At 44.6% G+C, this 14,096-nt stretch overlaps 1 protein-coding gene across 1 annotated transcript in view; it reads right to left on the bottom strand.

Annotated features, from left to right (window-relative positions):
• Positions 1-14,096, bottom strand: part of LOC115073462 — a 301,189-nt gene that overhangs the window by 111,927 nt on the left and 175,166 nt on the right. The window contains exon 13 of the mRNA XM_029571896.1: positions 146-401. Within this exon, the coding sequence (XP_029427756.1) occupies positions 146-401 (256 nt within the window). The remainder of the gene's footprint in view (positions 1-145; positions 402-14,096) is intronic.

The following is a 14,096-nucleotide window of genomic DNA, read 5'->3' on the forward strand; positions in this document are numbered from 1 at the left end:
AACAGGAAGCAGATGGAAAGGAGAGGAAAGATAAATAGTGCAGAGTGGGAAAGAAATTACTGCATGCACAAAAGAAGGTTTGAGCCACTCTAATAATAATCTGTCATATCCCAAGCAGAGAATGAGGATCTGGGAAGGAACTTACCTGCTTCCACACGCTAATGACTCTCAGAAAGGCCGTGCAGTTGTGACCGGGGCTGAGGGGAGCATTGTAATAACCGTGATAATAAGCCCCATCTCCCACGATGACTGACATATTGTCGGTGACATTAGATGCAAGAAATGCAGCGGTGATATATGTCAGGTTCTTCAAGGTGGCATTGAACGATGGTAAGTCTTGACTCTGACACACATCATTCTCACTTCTGTCCCATCCACAGCTTATAACGATCTGATACTCGCTGGAAAATGAAAACCTCGTCATTTCATCTGTCACTGGTTGGGTGATGTCACTCACTACCTTTTGTCTTAGGCCAATAATTACAACCTGTGTGATGTCACCATTCACTGTGTAATATCAACTTGAAATAAGTGGCAATAAAAAGTTTGAATAGAAATCATATCAACAGCATTGTCTGTTTGATTTTACTGTCATTGTGATGTATCAGTCACTGCTTGATTATTATTACTACCAGTGTGATGTCATCAGTCACTGGTTGGGTGATATTACTACCAGTATGATGTCATCAGTCACTGGCTGGGTGATATTACTACCAGTGTGATGTCATCAGTCACTGGCTGGGTGATATTATCAGTGTGATGTCATAAGTCACTGTTTGGGTGATATTACTACCAGTGTGATGTCATCAGTCACTAGCTGGGTGATGTCATGAGTCAGTGGCAGAATGATAAGACCTTTATAGCCAAGATCTATTGAAAAGTGGTTTGTTACAAAGAGAAGCTCCTATTTATTAACAGAGATTCCTGAAACATTGCCGCATCTCAAAAAAGATATAGTTGCACTGGAGAAACTGCAGAGAAAGGCGACCAAAATGATAAGGGGCATGGAATGGCTGCCCTATGAGGAAAGGCTTAAGAAGTTAGGGCTGTTCAGTTTGGAGACGACTAAGGGGAGCTATGATAGAAGTCTACAAAATAATAAAAGGACATGAACAAATCAATCTAATTTGGTTATTTACTCTCTCAGATAATACAAGGACCAGGGGGGCACTCCATGAAGAAAGCAAGTAGCTCATTTAAAACAAATCAAAGAAAATTCTTTTTCACTCAGCACATAGTTAAGCTCTGGAATTCATTGCCAGAGGATGTGATTACAGCAGTTAGTGTAACTGGGTTTAAAAAAGGTTTGGATAAGTTCCTAGAGGAAAAAAATCCATAAACTGCTATTAATTAATAAGCAATAGTAGCTTGTGATGCATTTAATGTTTGGGTACTTGCCAGGCACTTGTGACTTGGCCACTGTAAGAAACAGGATGCTGGGCTTGACGGACCCTTGGTCTGACCCAGTATGGCTTATCTTATGTTCCATATAAGACATAAAAAGCAGGGAGGTAGGATACATTTTATTCCGTACTTCTAGTAAGGAATTATTGACTGTGGGACATAGAAGATAAAGCTGTCACAGTGTGCTCAAGTTGTGGAATAAGAGGAACGTCATTTTTCACCCCTGCAGTAAACTGTAACATCAGTGTCTTGCATAACTGAGCTTTCCCTGCAAATGTAATCACTGGGCAGAGGCTGCCACTGAGGATCCCACGGGCCACCTTCAATTCCAAGGGCTTGAGGTGTCCAAACTTCCCATATTGTCCTTATTCCCCGCTTTCCAGGATTCCTAGTCGGGGTGGGGGAGACTGATCTCTAAGACCCTGAACATTGTATAAAAGTCTTTTAACATTTACAGTAATAATTACACTGGGCAATGAATGCAGTTCCAACATAACTTTGCTGATAATTAATGCAGGAATGAAGTGACTGACAATATACAAGTCTATGTTCCATGAAATCCATTACATAATTCACTTCCGATAAATCTGGGACTCTCTACTGACGTTTCCATCTCCCTTTCCAGTGGCAGGGGTAGATTTGGAGCTCTTTTCCAGAACTGGTGGAATAGGACTGTAAGGACCGCCGGCTGCGGCCCCCCGCGCCCGGCCACTCCCTCCTACCAGCGTGGCGCGGCAGTCACCAGCTCCGGTCTACCTGCCGCGGCAGCCAGCCGCTATCGTGGCGCCTCATCGGGTCCCTCTCTCCCTGCGCGCCGGCAGGCCCCTTCCTCCAGGCCTCTCCAACGCGCTGCTGTCCCCGACGCGGGCTCCGCCTCCCCTGAACCTCCCTAAGCCTGCGCACGCGTCTCTGTACAAAATTTAAAGGGACCATGGCCGGATATTGCCTTGGCCCTACTCCTTGCTCTGCCCAGCTTTTCCCTATTTAAGGCAAGGTCTGGCTCTCAGACCTTGCCTTGGCTTCTGCTCTGGCTCCAGTTCCTGGTTCCTCTTCGAAGGATTGCTCCTGCTTCTGCTTCGGTGGCATCTGGTATCCTGGTCCTGCTCCTGTTCCTTGTGTCTGTTCCTGCCTTCCATGCCTTCTCCTGCTCCAGCCCCATCCTTGGTCTCCTTCGGACGGACCTCCTGGCTTCGTCCTTGGACTGACTATCGGCGTACCTCTGGCTTCTGACTGGTTATCAGCGTATCTCTGGCTTCCAACCTTGCACTGGCTATCAGCGATCCTCTGGCTTCAGACTACGGACGGGCTATCGGCGACTCTTGGCCTTCTGATCTTGGACTGATCTTGGATGCTTCCACTCTCTTCACAGGAGCCCACCTAAGACCAACCAGCCCCCGAACCCAAGGGCTCAACCTGCGGGGAACGGGGTTGGTATTGGCAAAGCTCCAGCCCGCCCGCTGCACCAGCCCGGCCTCGTCTTCTGACGGTGGGGACCTACGGGGGTTCGCCCTCACAGGTAGTGCTAACTCCACCTCAGGCAAGGGGTCCACCAGGCTTGTCCCAACAGGATTCCTCACTAACTTTATATGGCAATGATACAATCCCACTTGTCATACCTTGATTCAGGTGACGTCTCCTTATCCAGACTCCTCCAGTGTATCCTGATGATATGTGCCACAGCTCTCCTCTCAGGGATGCATGGGGATCTTTTCCTTATGTTGATCTCTGAAGGGTCCTTGGATATCTCCGAGTCAAGAGATTCCCTAAACACTCCATTTTCCTGACAGTTACTAAATCTCCTAGGCCTTGGGGAATTCAATTGCTGTATCAAACAAAACAATCCAGGCTTCCAAAAGTAACAAAATAATGAAGGAAGGGTGGATGAAACTTCCTCCACAGCAAAGTCGAAAAAGGAATTAAAACAGGGCTTTTTAAAAAAAAAAAAAAAGGTGAGCTACCCTTTTTCCAACCCAGGCCTTATTCATTAAGGTCCAAGGGTACTCCTTTCTAAATGAAAAAGGGACAAAACAGGGGCAGGAAAACTCCAACCTGCCTCCTCAAAGGTCAGCTCAAAAATCCACTCTCTCTCCAAATGGTTCCCCTTTTTATAGTACTAGGACGCAACCACCAAAGCAGCCAACATGGGGGAGCTGTACTCCAACTAAAGACACCTCTGTTCTTACACAGTTGGTAGATTCCTCCTAGCAGAAACCCCCACAATCTCTCACAAATAAAAGGATTTTCCACATTAAGACGATGAAGTTATCTGAGTGACTGATGCTTCCAACATGATCTATCACAGGGGTTCCCAAGCTTTAGGGAGAGAGGACACCTTTTCAACCTCCCAAAACTTTGCAGACCCCTACTTAAGGCCAGGCTTGGCTTCCAATGATCGCCTTTGCAACAGGTCTCCACACTGGTCGTGTACTCGTTGCCTCCTGATGATTCTCCTACGTTCCTGATCCTCGCAAGTTCCTGTTCTCCTTTGTTCCTGCGTTCCTGATTCCTAACCTTTCATCGGATTGCTTTCTTGGACACGACCTCTGCATTGCCTGTACACTCTTTCTCTTGCAGCAATGGAAAAATGGTGTCAGGGCAAATGGAGCCCATCAATGCTTGCAGACTATTGCTGGACAGTGACAAGAAATGTTCCATTTAATAAATACAAGAGACAAACCAAGAGATTTGGAGTAGCCACTGAATAAGGACTACATTATGAACATATATAAATATATACATAATAGATTTGGCCTTTTGTTTCATAGTAAATTTTATTTCTATAATCCTTTTGCTGATGTGGTGACCCCCAAATTGGAAAGGAATATCACTGTTCAGCACCTCCCCCAGAGGTGGACCTTTGACTATAAGTGAGGGCTAGGAGAGTGATAGGTGTGGTATTTGAGTTTGGGTTTTGGAAAATGAGGAGCTTTTTGTAGTTTTGCTTCTAAGCGAGGCCTATCCCCTCACTAAGTACATGTTTTGGAGGATTCCTTTCTGGGCACTCCCTGCCAGGCTGGATATACTGTTAGAGAGAGAGATTTTCTTAAGATTTTTTCTACTTTTGAGTTATTTTATTGGAGTGCAGCCTGGGTTCTCCTGGTGTTGGCCATTCCCCAGATCTGGAGGCCAGGAATGGAGGAAACAGAAGACCTGCCAGTAAGTATCCTTCTAGATCAGAGAAGGAATGCACTGACAGTAGCACCTCAGAGGGGTTTTGGATGTTTTAATTAATAGATTTCTATTTTGGTTGAGAGGAGGATTTTTTGTCACATCTCCTCTCCTCTGGAGACTGGGCAAGGTTCCTGATCTCTATCAGCTGCAGACCTTTCCCACTGAGAGGTGCAAAGGAAGGCGACAGGAGAAAGAAACTGAAATTACAGCTGGATGTTTCTTCTCTCTGTGTACATGGTGATGAGTCAGGCTCCTGCCTTGATGTGTGTAAGAGGCCCAGTGTTTGCGGAAATCCTGTTCTGTGTGGGATCCCTTTAAAGCATGAAACAGTCCTACCTGAGTTCCCAGCCTATGTCTGTATGCCAGGGTGGGGGTGGTGGGGGAGATCCCGTGGTGGGTCTGCAATTCTGTCTTATTTACAAGTTGGACATTGCTTGAATTTGAAAAAAATCAGTAAACTATTATTAGAACACTCCCTTCTATGTCCTGCTCATATGACCTAGATAAACAGACACACACTGTGGCCTGGGCCACAAGCATTCAGCTTCCCCCCACAGAAAGGACTCACCCTTGGGGTAATTCAGGCAGGAGGGGGACAAGTATCAGCGGGAACAGCCCCAGTGATATAAATGGCTTTTCAATGCCCTAGAAGAGTAATGCCACTTCTCAGAAAAGGGTTACCCTGATTTAAGTTTTAAAGTGTTACATAAACAGGACAGGTGAAATATTATGCAAGCATGAATGCACGAAAAGACCCAAGTTAACGATTTATAAACAAAACTCTACTATCTGAAGCACTATCTACGCAACAGAGAGAAGTAAAATGTAAAAGAATATCATGGAAATAGTAGCCAATCAGCTGGTTTATTGTCACACATCAGCACATCAACATCAACAGTAAATGGCACATTTTATCGCTGAAGGAGACGACTTCTAAAACTTGATTACCAGTGTAATTAAACAAGAATACAAACAACCCAGCATGATAGGTTATAGCAGCATTTTCACGGCAAGCATCAATGCAAACATCTCAGAACAACATTAGGCTGCAGCAGCAGCTTTAAGAACCCCCTCGAAGGTGCCAAGCAGTTTACAGGACGCCCTCCTGCCCTTCTCCCTCTTAAAGCCCTTTCCACGTGCTTTCATTCCTATGCTTTCCCTTATTTCTATTTCTCCTCCCACTTCTGAATGCGGATCCCATTAGGGCCTCTTCCCTCTTGACCTCCTATACTACTCCCTCAATGCAGCTTTTCCCCCTCCCCCATGAGCAGTGCTACTCACCCCAATGCCGCGCCTTCTTCTGTTTTGCGGCAGGATACCACCATCGCCAGCAGTACGAGAGAATCCCGCTGGTCCTCAGACGTCGAGATTCTTAAAGGGCCCGCAGTGGGAAAATCCTTGCGGCGCACTTAGATGTCACTGGCCTGCTATTATTTAAGGCCAACGCAGATGCTCCCCGATGCCTCAGCAACAGGTCCTCTTACGCTGTAGTGAGTGTTGCTTCTCTACCCAGCCTGTTCCCGCCTTTTCTGTCCAGCCTGTTCCTGTTTCATCTACACAGCCTGTTCTTGTCTCATCTGTCCAGTCTGCTCCTGCCTTCTCTGCCTCCCACTCTCCTACTACCTTGGATGGATACACAGTATGGACTTCAGATTGGATCTTCTCTTTGCCTGATAGCCGCCTGCCACAGACCACTGTCTGGACCCTCGTCTTGACTGTTAGCTGCTCGCCTCGACCCTAGTCTGACCCTGGACACTGTTACCTCGCCTACTCCTAGAGACCCTCACCTAAGTCCTGCTGGCCCTGGCACCCAAAGGCTCAACCCGGGGGGAATGAGGGCTGGGATAGGTGAAGCCTTACTCTGGTCTCTGCCACGCAAGAGTCCACCTGCTGGCAGTGAGAACCTGCAGGGCCCCTCCCCGCAGGTTGAGTCAATCTTACCCCAGTCCAAGGGTCCACAGACTCAACAGTTTGCTGAGGCCATGGTCTCGGCAGACTTGTCTTTGTTCCAAACAATTCCAGGCTTGGCTCTCAGGCTTCAGGAGAAACAAAGTATCTTGGGAGAACTCTCCACAGCCAAGGCCTGTCTCACACTCTGGCTGGATCCACTGACTTTGGCGTCTGCACCATCTCCATCTTTGCCCATACCGTTGCCTCCTTCACCAATTAACTGGCCAGTCCCTCAGTTCCCGGCACCTCCCCACTAATCTGGGGATCCTAAAAAATGTTGGGGATTCCTCAATCAATGTAGCATGCACTTCCAGCTTCAGGTTCCTCTCTTCCTCAATGAGCCTCATCCTCTCCTTGTTGGATGGTCCAGCCTTGACATGGGCTTCTCCCCTCTGGGAGCGAGGAGACCCCATCCTATTGGACTTTCCTGTCTTCCTGGAGCAGTTCCTCATGGTTTTTGAAGAATCTAGCCGAGCAACCTCGCTGGCTTCGGACTTGCTCCATATATTTATTTATTTATTTATTTTTAGTTTTTATATACCGATCTTCTTGCATTAGATACAAATCAAACCGGTTTACAAGGAACAAAATAATTGCCTGTAAGGCGATACATGGAACCAAGAACATACAGTATAATAAACTGGGCAACTTATTTATAAATTTAACTGACCAGAGAAAAACAATTTACATTACAAAGTCATACATGATCTAAAGTAGATCGATCCATTGATTTGGGAATGGATCTATAAGGGTAGAGGATAAGATGATAAACATATGTCTAGGCATAGAGGAAATACAAGGAGTATAAGACTAAAGGGTATCTGAGGGTCTCTTAAAAGGGGACCATGGGATCGCGAAAAAGTGAGATATGAGATAGAATTTAAACATCAAACCAAATTTGTGAAGAGAAGTGAGCAGGGATGAGTTGCAAAATAGAAAGAATGTGATTAGCTAAAAAGCTGATTCTGGAAATGCAAGGTTAAATAACCAAGTTTTTAATTTTTTCTTGAAGGATATTGGGCAAGGGTCCTGTCTGAGGTCCGGTTGGAGATTGTTCCAATGAGTGGGACCCGCAGTAGAGAAGGCCCTGTTCTTTAGTGACGTTCTAGCTTGAGGGACTAAGAGAGTGCCTTGGTAAGCTCTTCTCATTGGTCTAGTGGGATTATTAGGGCGATCTTGGTAAGTTAGATCGATTGGTGCAAGATTGTGTACAGTTTTGTACATGATGGTCAGCACTTTGTAGAGGATTCTATATTTAATAGGGAGCCAGTGAAGGTTTTAGAGAATAGGGGTGATGTGGTCCCTTTTTTTTAGAGTTGGTTAAAATCCTGGCAGCTGAATTCTGTAACATCTGTAGAGGCTTAATTGTGATAGCCGGGAGCCCAAGCAATAACGAGTTACAGTAATCGATTTTGGTGAGAATAATTGCTTGTAGAACTAAACGGAAATCATAAAAGTGCAAAAGAGGTTTAAGCTTTTTAAGGACTTGTAGTTTGAAGAAGCACTCTTTTGTAGTATTGTTGACAAACCTTTTGAGGTTCAACTGGTTGTCTATGAGAGTGCCTAGATCTCTTACGTGGGAGGTATTTTTGATGTTATCTGGTATTGTTGACGTGAAGTTAGGTAGATAGTGGTTGTCAACTTGAGGCTGATTATATTGGTGAAAAATTGTCTCCTTGGACAGGAGGTTTTCATCTTGAGAGATGATTAGGAATTCAGTCTTATCTTTGTTGATAACTAGGTTCAGCTGGAAGAGGAGTGAGCTGATTTCTTTGAAGCAATTATCCCAAAAAAATAAGTGATTTTTGTAATGATTCCTTAATAGGGATAAGAATTTGGATATCATCTGCATATATGTAATGCTTGATTTTCAGCTTGGTAAGGAGGAAGCAGAGAGGAAGCATGTATATGTTGAATAAAGTTGGTGAGAGGGCAGAGCCCTGTGGGACGCCCAAGTTGGATCTGATTGGATGTGATTGTTTATTATTGATTTTAACTTTGAATGATCTATTGCTAAGAAATGAACGGAACCAGTCAAGGGCAGTACCAGCAATGCCAATATCTTCGAGTCGGTCTAGCATAATTGAATGGTTGACCGTATCAAAGGCAGCTGAAAGATCAAGTAGAATCAGTAGGTGCGATTGTTTTTTATCCATGTTTGCAATAATGGAGTCCGTAAGTGATATCAGAAGTGATTCTGTATTAAGATGTTTACGAAAACCATATTGAGAAGATGCAAGGATCTTATGTTCCTCCAGAAATTCAGTGAGTTGTTTATTCACTATTTTCTCCATGATCTTAGCGATGAATGGAAGATTGGCAATGGGTCGGAAATTTGCTGGGTCTGATGTTGGTAAGTTGGGTTTTTTTTTAGGAGAGGTTTCAGGATGGCTTGTTTTAGAGAATCAGACACTAATCCTTGGGTTAATGAACAATTGATGATTTTTGCAATGGGCTTAGCAATTGTATTTCGTATTGCAATGAGAAGGTTTGGAGGGATGGAGTCTAGAGGATGTGAAGAGTTTTTTCAAGATATTTTCCACTTCGAGAGAAGAGATGGTCTCAAATGAGTCTAATCTTGCGGTCTGTTGAAGTGATGGTGAATTACGGTGGGGGATAGGGGAATTGGATGACGTAAACTTTTTGGTAAGACTGATAATTTTGTTTTCAAAGAATGTGGCCAGATCTGTGGCTTTGATGAGAACATGTTCGTCTGGAATGGATGGAGGAAGGGGTTTAATGAGGGCAGAGATTTTTGAGAAAAGAGCTTTGGAATCAAATATGAAGTGGTGAATTTTTTTTGCGAAGAATTCTTTCTTCGTTTTGAAAATGGTGTTCCTGTAGTTATTGAGGGTGGATTTGTAGCTTGCTAAAGTGGAGGGGGTAGGATTTCTACGCCAGATATGTTCTTTGTTTCTGAGGCATGTTTTGATTGCTTTCAGTTCAGGAGTGAACCAAGGTTTTCTGTTATCTTGGGCCTTATGAATCACCTTAGTAGTTAGTGGGCAGGTTTGGTCTGCGACTTTATTGATGATAGAATGCCAAGAATTGATGGCAGAGTTCACATCTGAAAGGTCAAGCTGTGATAGTTCTTTGTCCAGGTGATGAGTAAGTACTTCTGAGGAGCATGGTTTTCTGAAGTGAAGGGTGGTTTTAGGGAAGGGAGGGGGAAGGGTGGTATCTGTCTTGAGGACCGTGGAAATAATTTGGTGGTCTGACCAAGGTACTGGAGTACAAATCGGATAGGAAGAGATAGAGATGCCTTCGTTAATGAAGATCAGGTCCAGAGTGTGGCCTGCTTTATGAGTTGAGTTGTTAATGATCTGTTTGAAACCCATGTTATGAAACGATGATAAGAGAGTTTCACAGTTGGAGGAGCGTGTGACCAAGTCTATGTGAAGATTGAAGTCACCCAAAAGTATTGCGGGTGAATCGTAGTTAATGTGTTTGGCAATGTATTCAATGAGTGGTGATGGGTCGCTTTCAAGAATTCCGGGCAGAGCGTAAATCAGGCATATTTGTAGTTCTTTAGATTTGAAGTATGCACATTCTATATTAGAAATAACACTTGAATGTTGCAGAGTTAACTTTAGGCCTTTCTTAGCTGCAAATAGGAGTCCTCCTCTTTTTTTAGGTCTGGGAATCGAGAAGAAGTCATAGGTTTGTGTAGGTAGTTGATTAATAATTACTGAATCCGAAGATTTTAACCAAGTCTCTGTGATTGCACAGATGTCAGGATTGACCTCTGAGAGATAATCATTAAGTATGTGAGATTTTTTAGAGAGTGATTGTGCATTAAAATAAGGTTAGGGTGAAAAGGGAGAGACCAAGGAATTGTGTGAAAGGAGAAATAATAATAGGGATAAGTCTCTTCTGTTGGAAGGTATGGGAATGAGGTATTTCTTTATTATTTCTATGGTGATTGTTGATAATGGGAATATTGAAATAGTACATTTTCAGAGAGGGTGGAATAGATTTAACAGTCAGAAAGCCAAGGAGCTAGTTTTGTAGGAGACTGGGGTAGTGAGAGAAGAGAGATGAAGAGATGGATAGATAGATAACTGTCCTCAGTGGCTGCACGAAGGGGCGCACAAAGGGGCAGGTCAGGGCTCCTGTACCTTGGATGAATATGTTGTGGAATTTCAAACTCTGGTCTCAAGCTCAATTGGTGTGAGGATAGTCTGGTCATGATATTTCTGGGGTCTCTTGGGGAAAATAAATGATGAGCATGCAGCCCAGGAATTACCAGCCTCCTTGGAGGCCCTCACCACCTTGACGTGCAAGATTGACTGTCATCTGCAGGAGAGGGCTCGGGAGAGTCTTCTGGCTCAGAAGTCCATCACTCTGGCTCCTCAATTCCAACACCTGACTACACCTGCTCCTACTTCGTTGGTGGAGCCAGTAGACACAGAAGAACCATGCAACTGGGTCACTATAAACTCGCTGTTGAGGAGAAGCTCCATTGCAGGCAACAAAGGTTCTGACTTTATGGAGCTGCTAGGGGTAATCTCATTGCCCAATGTCTCAAGAAGTCGGGAAACTCAAACACCTAGGCTGTTCCCATTCTCCAACTTCTGGTACCCATCATGCTTGAACATGACCTCACCTCATTTCCTACACAGGCCTCCACTGACTCTTGATCTGGAGGGAAGGCATAAGTACATAAGAAGTTGCCATACTGTGTCAGACCAAGGGTCTATCAAACGTGGTATCCTGTCTCCAACAGTGGCCAATCCAAGTCACAAGTACCTGGCAAGTATTTTATTTATTTATTTGTTTTATATATACCGATATTCAACTAGAGTCATCACATCGGTGTACATATAACAAAAAGTTAGAAATGTTACATTGTAATAATCATAAATGAGAAGACTAAATGTAAAAAGAGAAGAAAAGATAAAAATTGTGTGAAAAAGAAGTAATGTAAAGAACCCAAACATTAAATAGATCCCTTGCTACTAATGCCGACAACAAGAAGTGGCTATTCCCTAATGAATAGCAGTTTCTGGACTTCTCTTTCAAGAACTTATTCGAACTTTTTTTAAACCCAGCTTCACTAGTTGCACCTCCACACCATGCAGACCTGAAGATGGGCAATTTTCAAAAACACTGTTTCATCCTCAAGTAATGTCTCTTGAGTAGACTCTATGCAGATAATAAATGTTTACAGATCATGACAAAGATAACAGCCATGCTGATGTCTTCATTACCTTAAAAGAGTTCCTAAATGGCTGGTATGTGGCTACCCTGGCCAGTTTTTGCTTAGAGAGGCCATTGGCTGGCAGGTCCCCTGACTACCTGTTTCCCCAGTATCAATCTGTCACTCCCTTCCTCCCCCACCCTACATGGCTCCACTTCCTCTTCCTTTTCTCTTCTTTCTCTTCCTCTCCCTCCCCTTCCCTACTTCACATGGGCTTCCTGTTTCTAAAGGAAACCAGCATAGGAGAAAGGAGGTATAGTCACCATTGGAACTGTGAGTATGTACTTACTCAGAGGTGGGTAAGTGAAGGCTGCGAGGGAAGATGAAGGCCTGCAGAATGAAGAGGGTGGAAAGGGTGAGGGAGTGTTAGCAAACCTTGGAGGAATTTGAAGGTAAAGTAAACGAGAGAGATTGGTGATGGAAACAGGAAGTGAGTGCTAATAGTGTAAGATAGCAAAGATAGTGAGGATGTACCAAGGAGGCAACGGAGACAGACAGCTGAGCAAAGGGTGTGTGAAGAAGTGAAACGAAAATAAAGCCTGAAATATCTGCACTGCAACAACAGTTAAAGGAAACCCAAACTCAAATATCACATCTACTAATTTATGTTATTGTATTACTACAGATCGGTCTAGTCTCCTGGGTTTTGCATTCCTGCCAGTAGATGGAGACAGAGAAAGTTTCACTGACACTGTACATAACCCAGTTTGCCACCTGCAGTCCCTCAGTATTGACCTGTACCCAGGCTAAGATGACCTTAACATTAAAAATCCTAAAATGCAAACTCTCCCAACGAGCAGGGGAACAGGGGGAGGGATGAAGGAGAAGCTGCAACCCATTGGAAACTCGGAAAACCACGTAAGTAAAAAGCTTTGAAAACCCCCAACAGCTCCACATTATACGTTATATACCAGTAGGAATGGACTCCTCCTACGGGTGGGGCACTGGACTGATCTGTGGTACTACAGGAATGAAAAATAGCAGGTAAGAACCAATTTTCCTTTCCTGTTCGTACCCAGATCCATCCTGGGACGTACCCAAGCTTCCCTAAACCGGGTGGGATCTGGAAAGTCCCGCTCCTATAACACTCTCACCAAAGAACATAGAAGCCAGAGCCCTGACATCCAAGAGATAATGTCTGGTGAAAGAGTGTAGCGACTTCCAAATAGCCGCTATGCAAATCTCTAGCAGAGACACCAGTTGTGAATAAGTCCAAGAAATCACCTGAGAAAGCGCAAAGTGAGCCCTTAAGCCCTCAGGCACAGGACTACCCTGAGATATATAAATTGGTCCCATCGCCTCCCTAAGTCACCACACAATGGAAGCCTTAGAAGCCTCTTACACTCCTTTGGACCACGCCACAGAACAAAAAATTGATCGGGTCTACAAAAATCAATAGTGATTTTCAGATACAGCAAGAAAGCACGCCTTATAACTAAGAGCTTAAGTTCTCTCAGGTGAGGCATGGAGGTATCCAAATCTGGAAAGACTGGAAGGTCCACAGTCTGTCTAAGATGGAAAGCTGAACCACCTCTGGTAGAAAGGAAGACACCGTGTGTAAGTAACACCACTCCCAAATGCAAAATCTGCAAAGAAAGAAATTGTGACACGATAAAGCCTGGAGCTTCGAAATTCTCCTGACTGAACCAGAAAAACCACCTTGAAAGTCCAAAGTTGTCCCCATTAGTGGTTCAAACGGAGCTGCACACATTCCTTTAAGCACCAGATTAAGATTCCAAGACGGAGAGATTTTTCGCAACGGAGACACAAATTTCTAGCCTCTCGAAGAAATCGTATAAGATCTGGATGTACGGACAAAGGATAACACTGCAGCTTACTCCAGAGACAGCCCAAGGCTGGTACCTGGACTCTCAGTGAGCTAAAGGCCAGATCCTTGTCCAAACCCTCCTGAAGACAGACCAAAATATGACACCATAGCCAAAGTAGCCTGTACTTCACTGACTGCACAGCAGGCCTTGAAGACTTCCCAAATTTTCATGTATGCCAAGGACGTGGAAGGTCACTTGGACTGCAATAAAGTGGTAATAGCTGCCTCGGAATATCCCTTCTGCCGCAGCCATCTCTTCTCAAAAGCCAGAGCATGAAACAGAAGTGTGGGATAAACACAGAGGATCCCTAGAGGTTAAAAGGAAAGAAATTAAGAAAAGGGCTTCCTGTTCAGAGCAGCAGTTACTACTCTTAACAGAAGGCATGGGGGGCACAGTGTACACAAAGCGGCAGCCACCACCCCCACATCCTCCGGCAATGTGGGAGCAGCATCTAAGATGGCCGCCGTTCCCACGCTGCAGGGAAGGGAGGCCCCGCTAGCCACTGCTAGCCACTGCTGCTCTTTAATTCTCTCTCTCGATGC

Source organism: Rhinatrema bivittatum, chromosome 1, assembly GCF_901001135.1.
Source record: "Rhinatrema bivittatum chromosome 1, aRhiBiv1.1, whole genome shotgun sequence".
In the NCBI taxonomy this organism is placed as follows: domain Eukaryota; kingdom Metazoa; phylum Chordata; class Amphibia; order Gymnophiona; family Rhinatrematidae; genus Rhinatrema; species Rhinatrema bivittatum.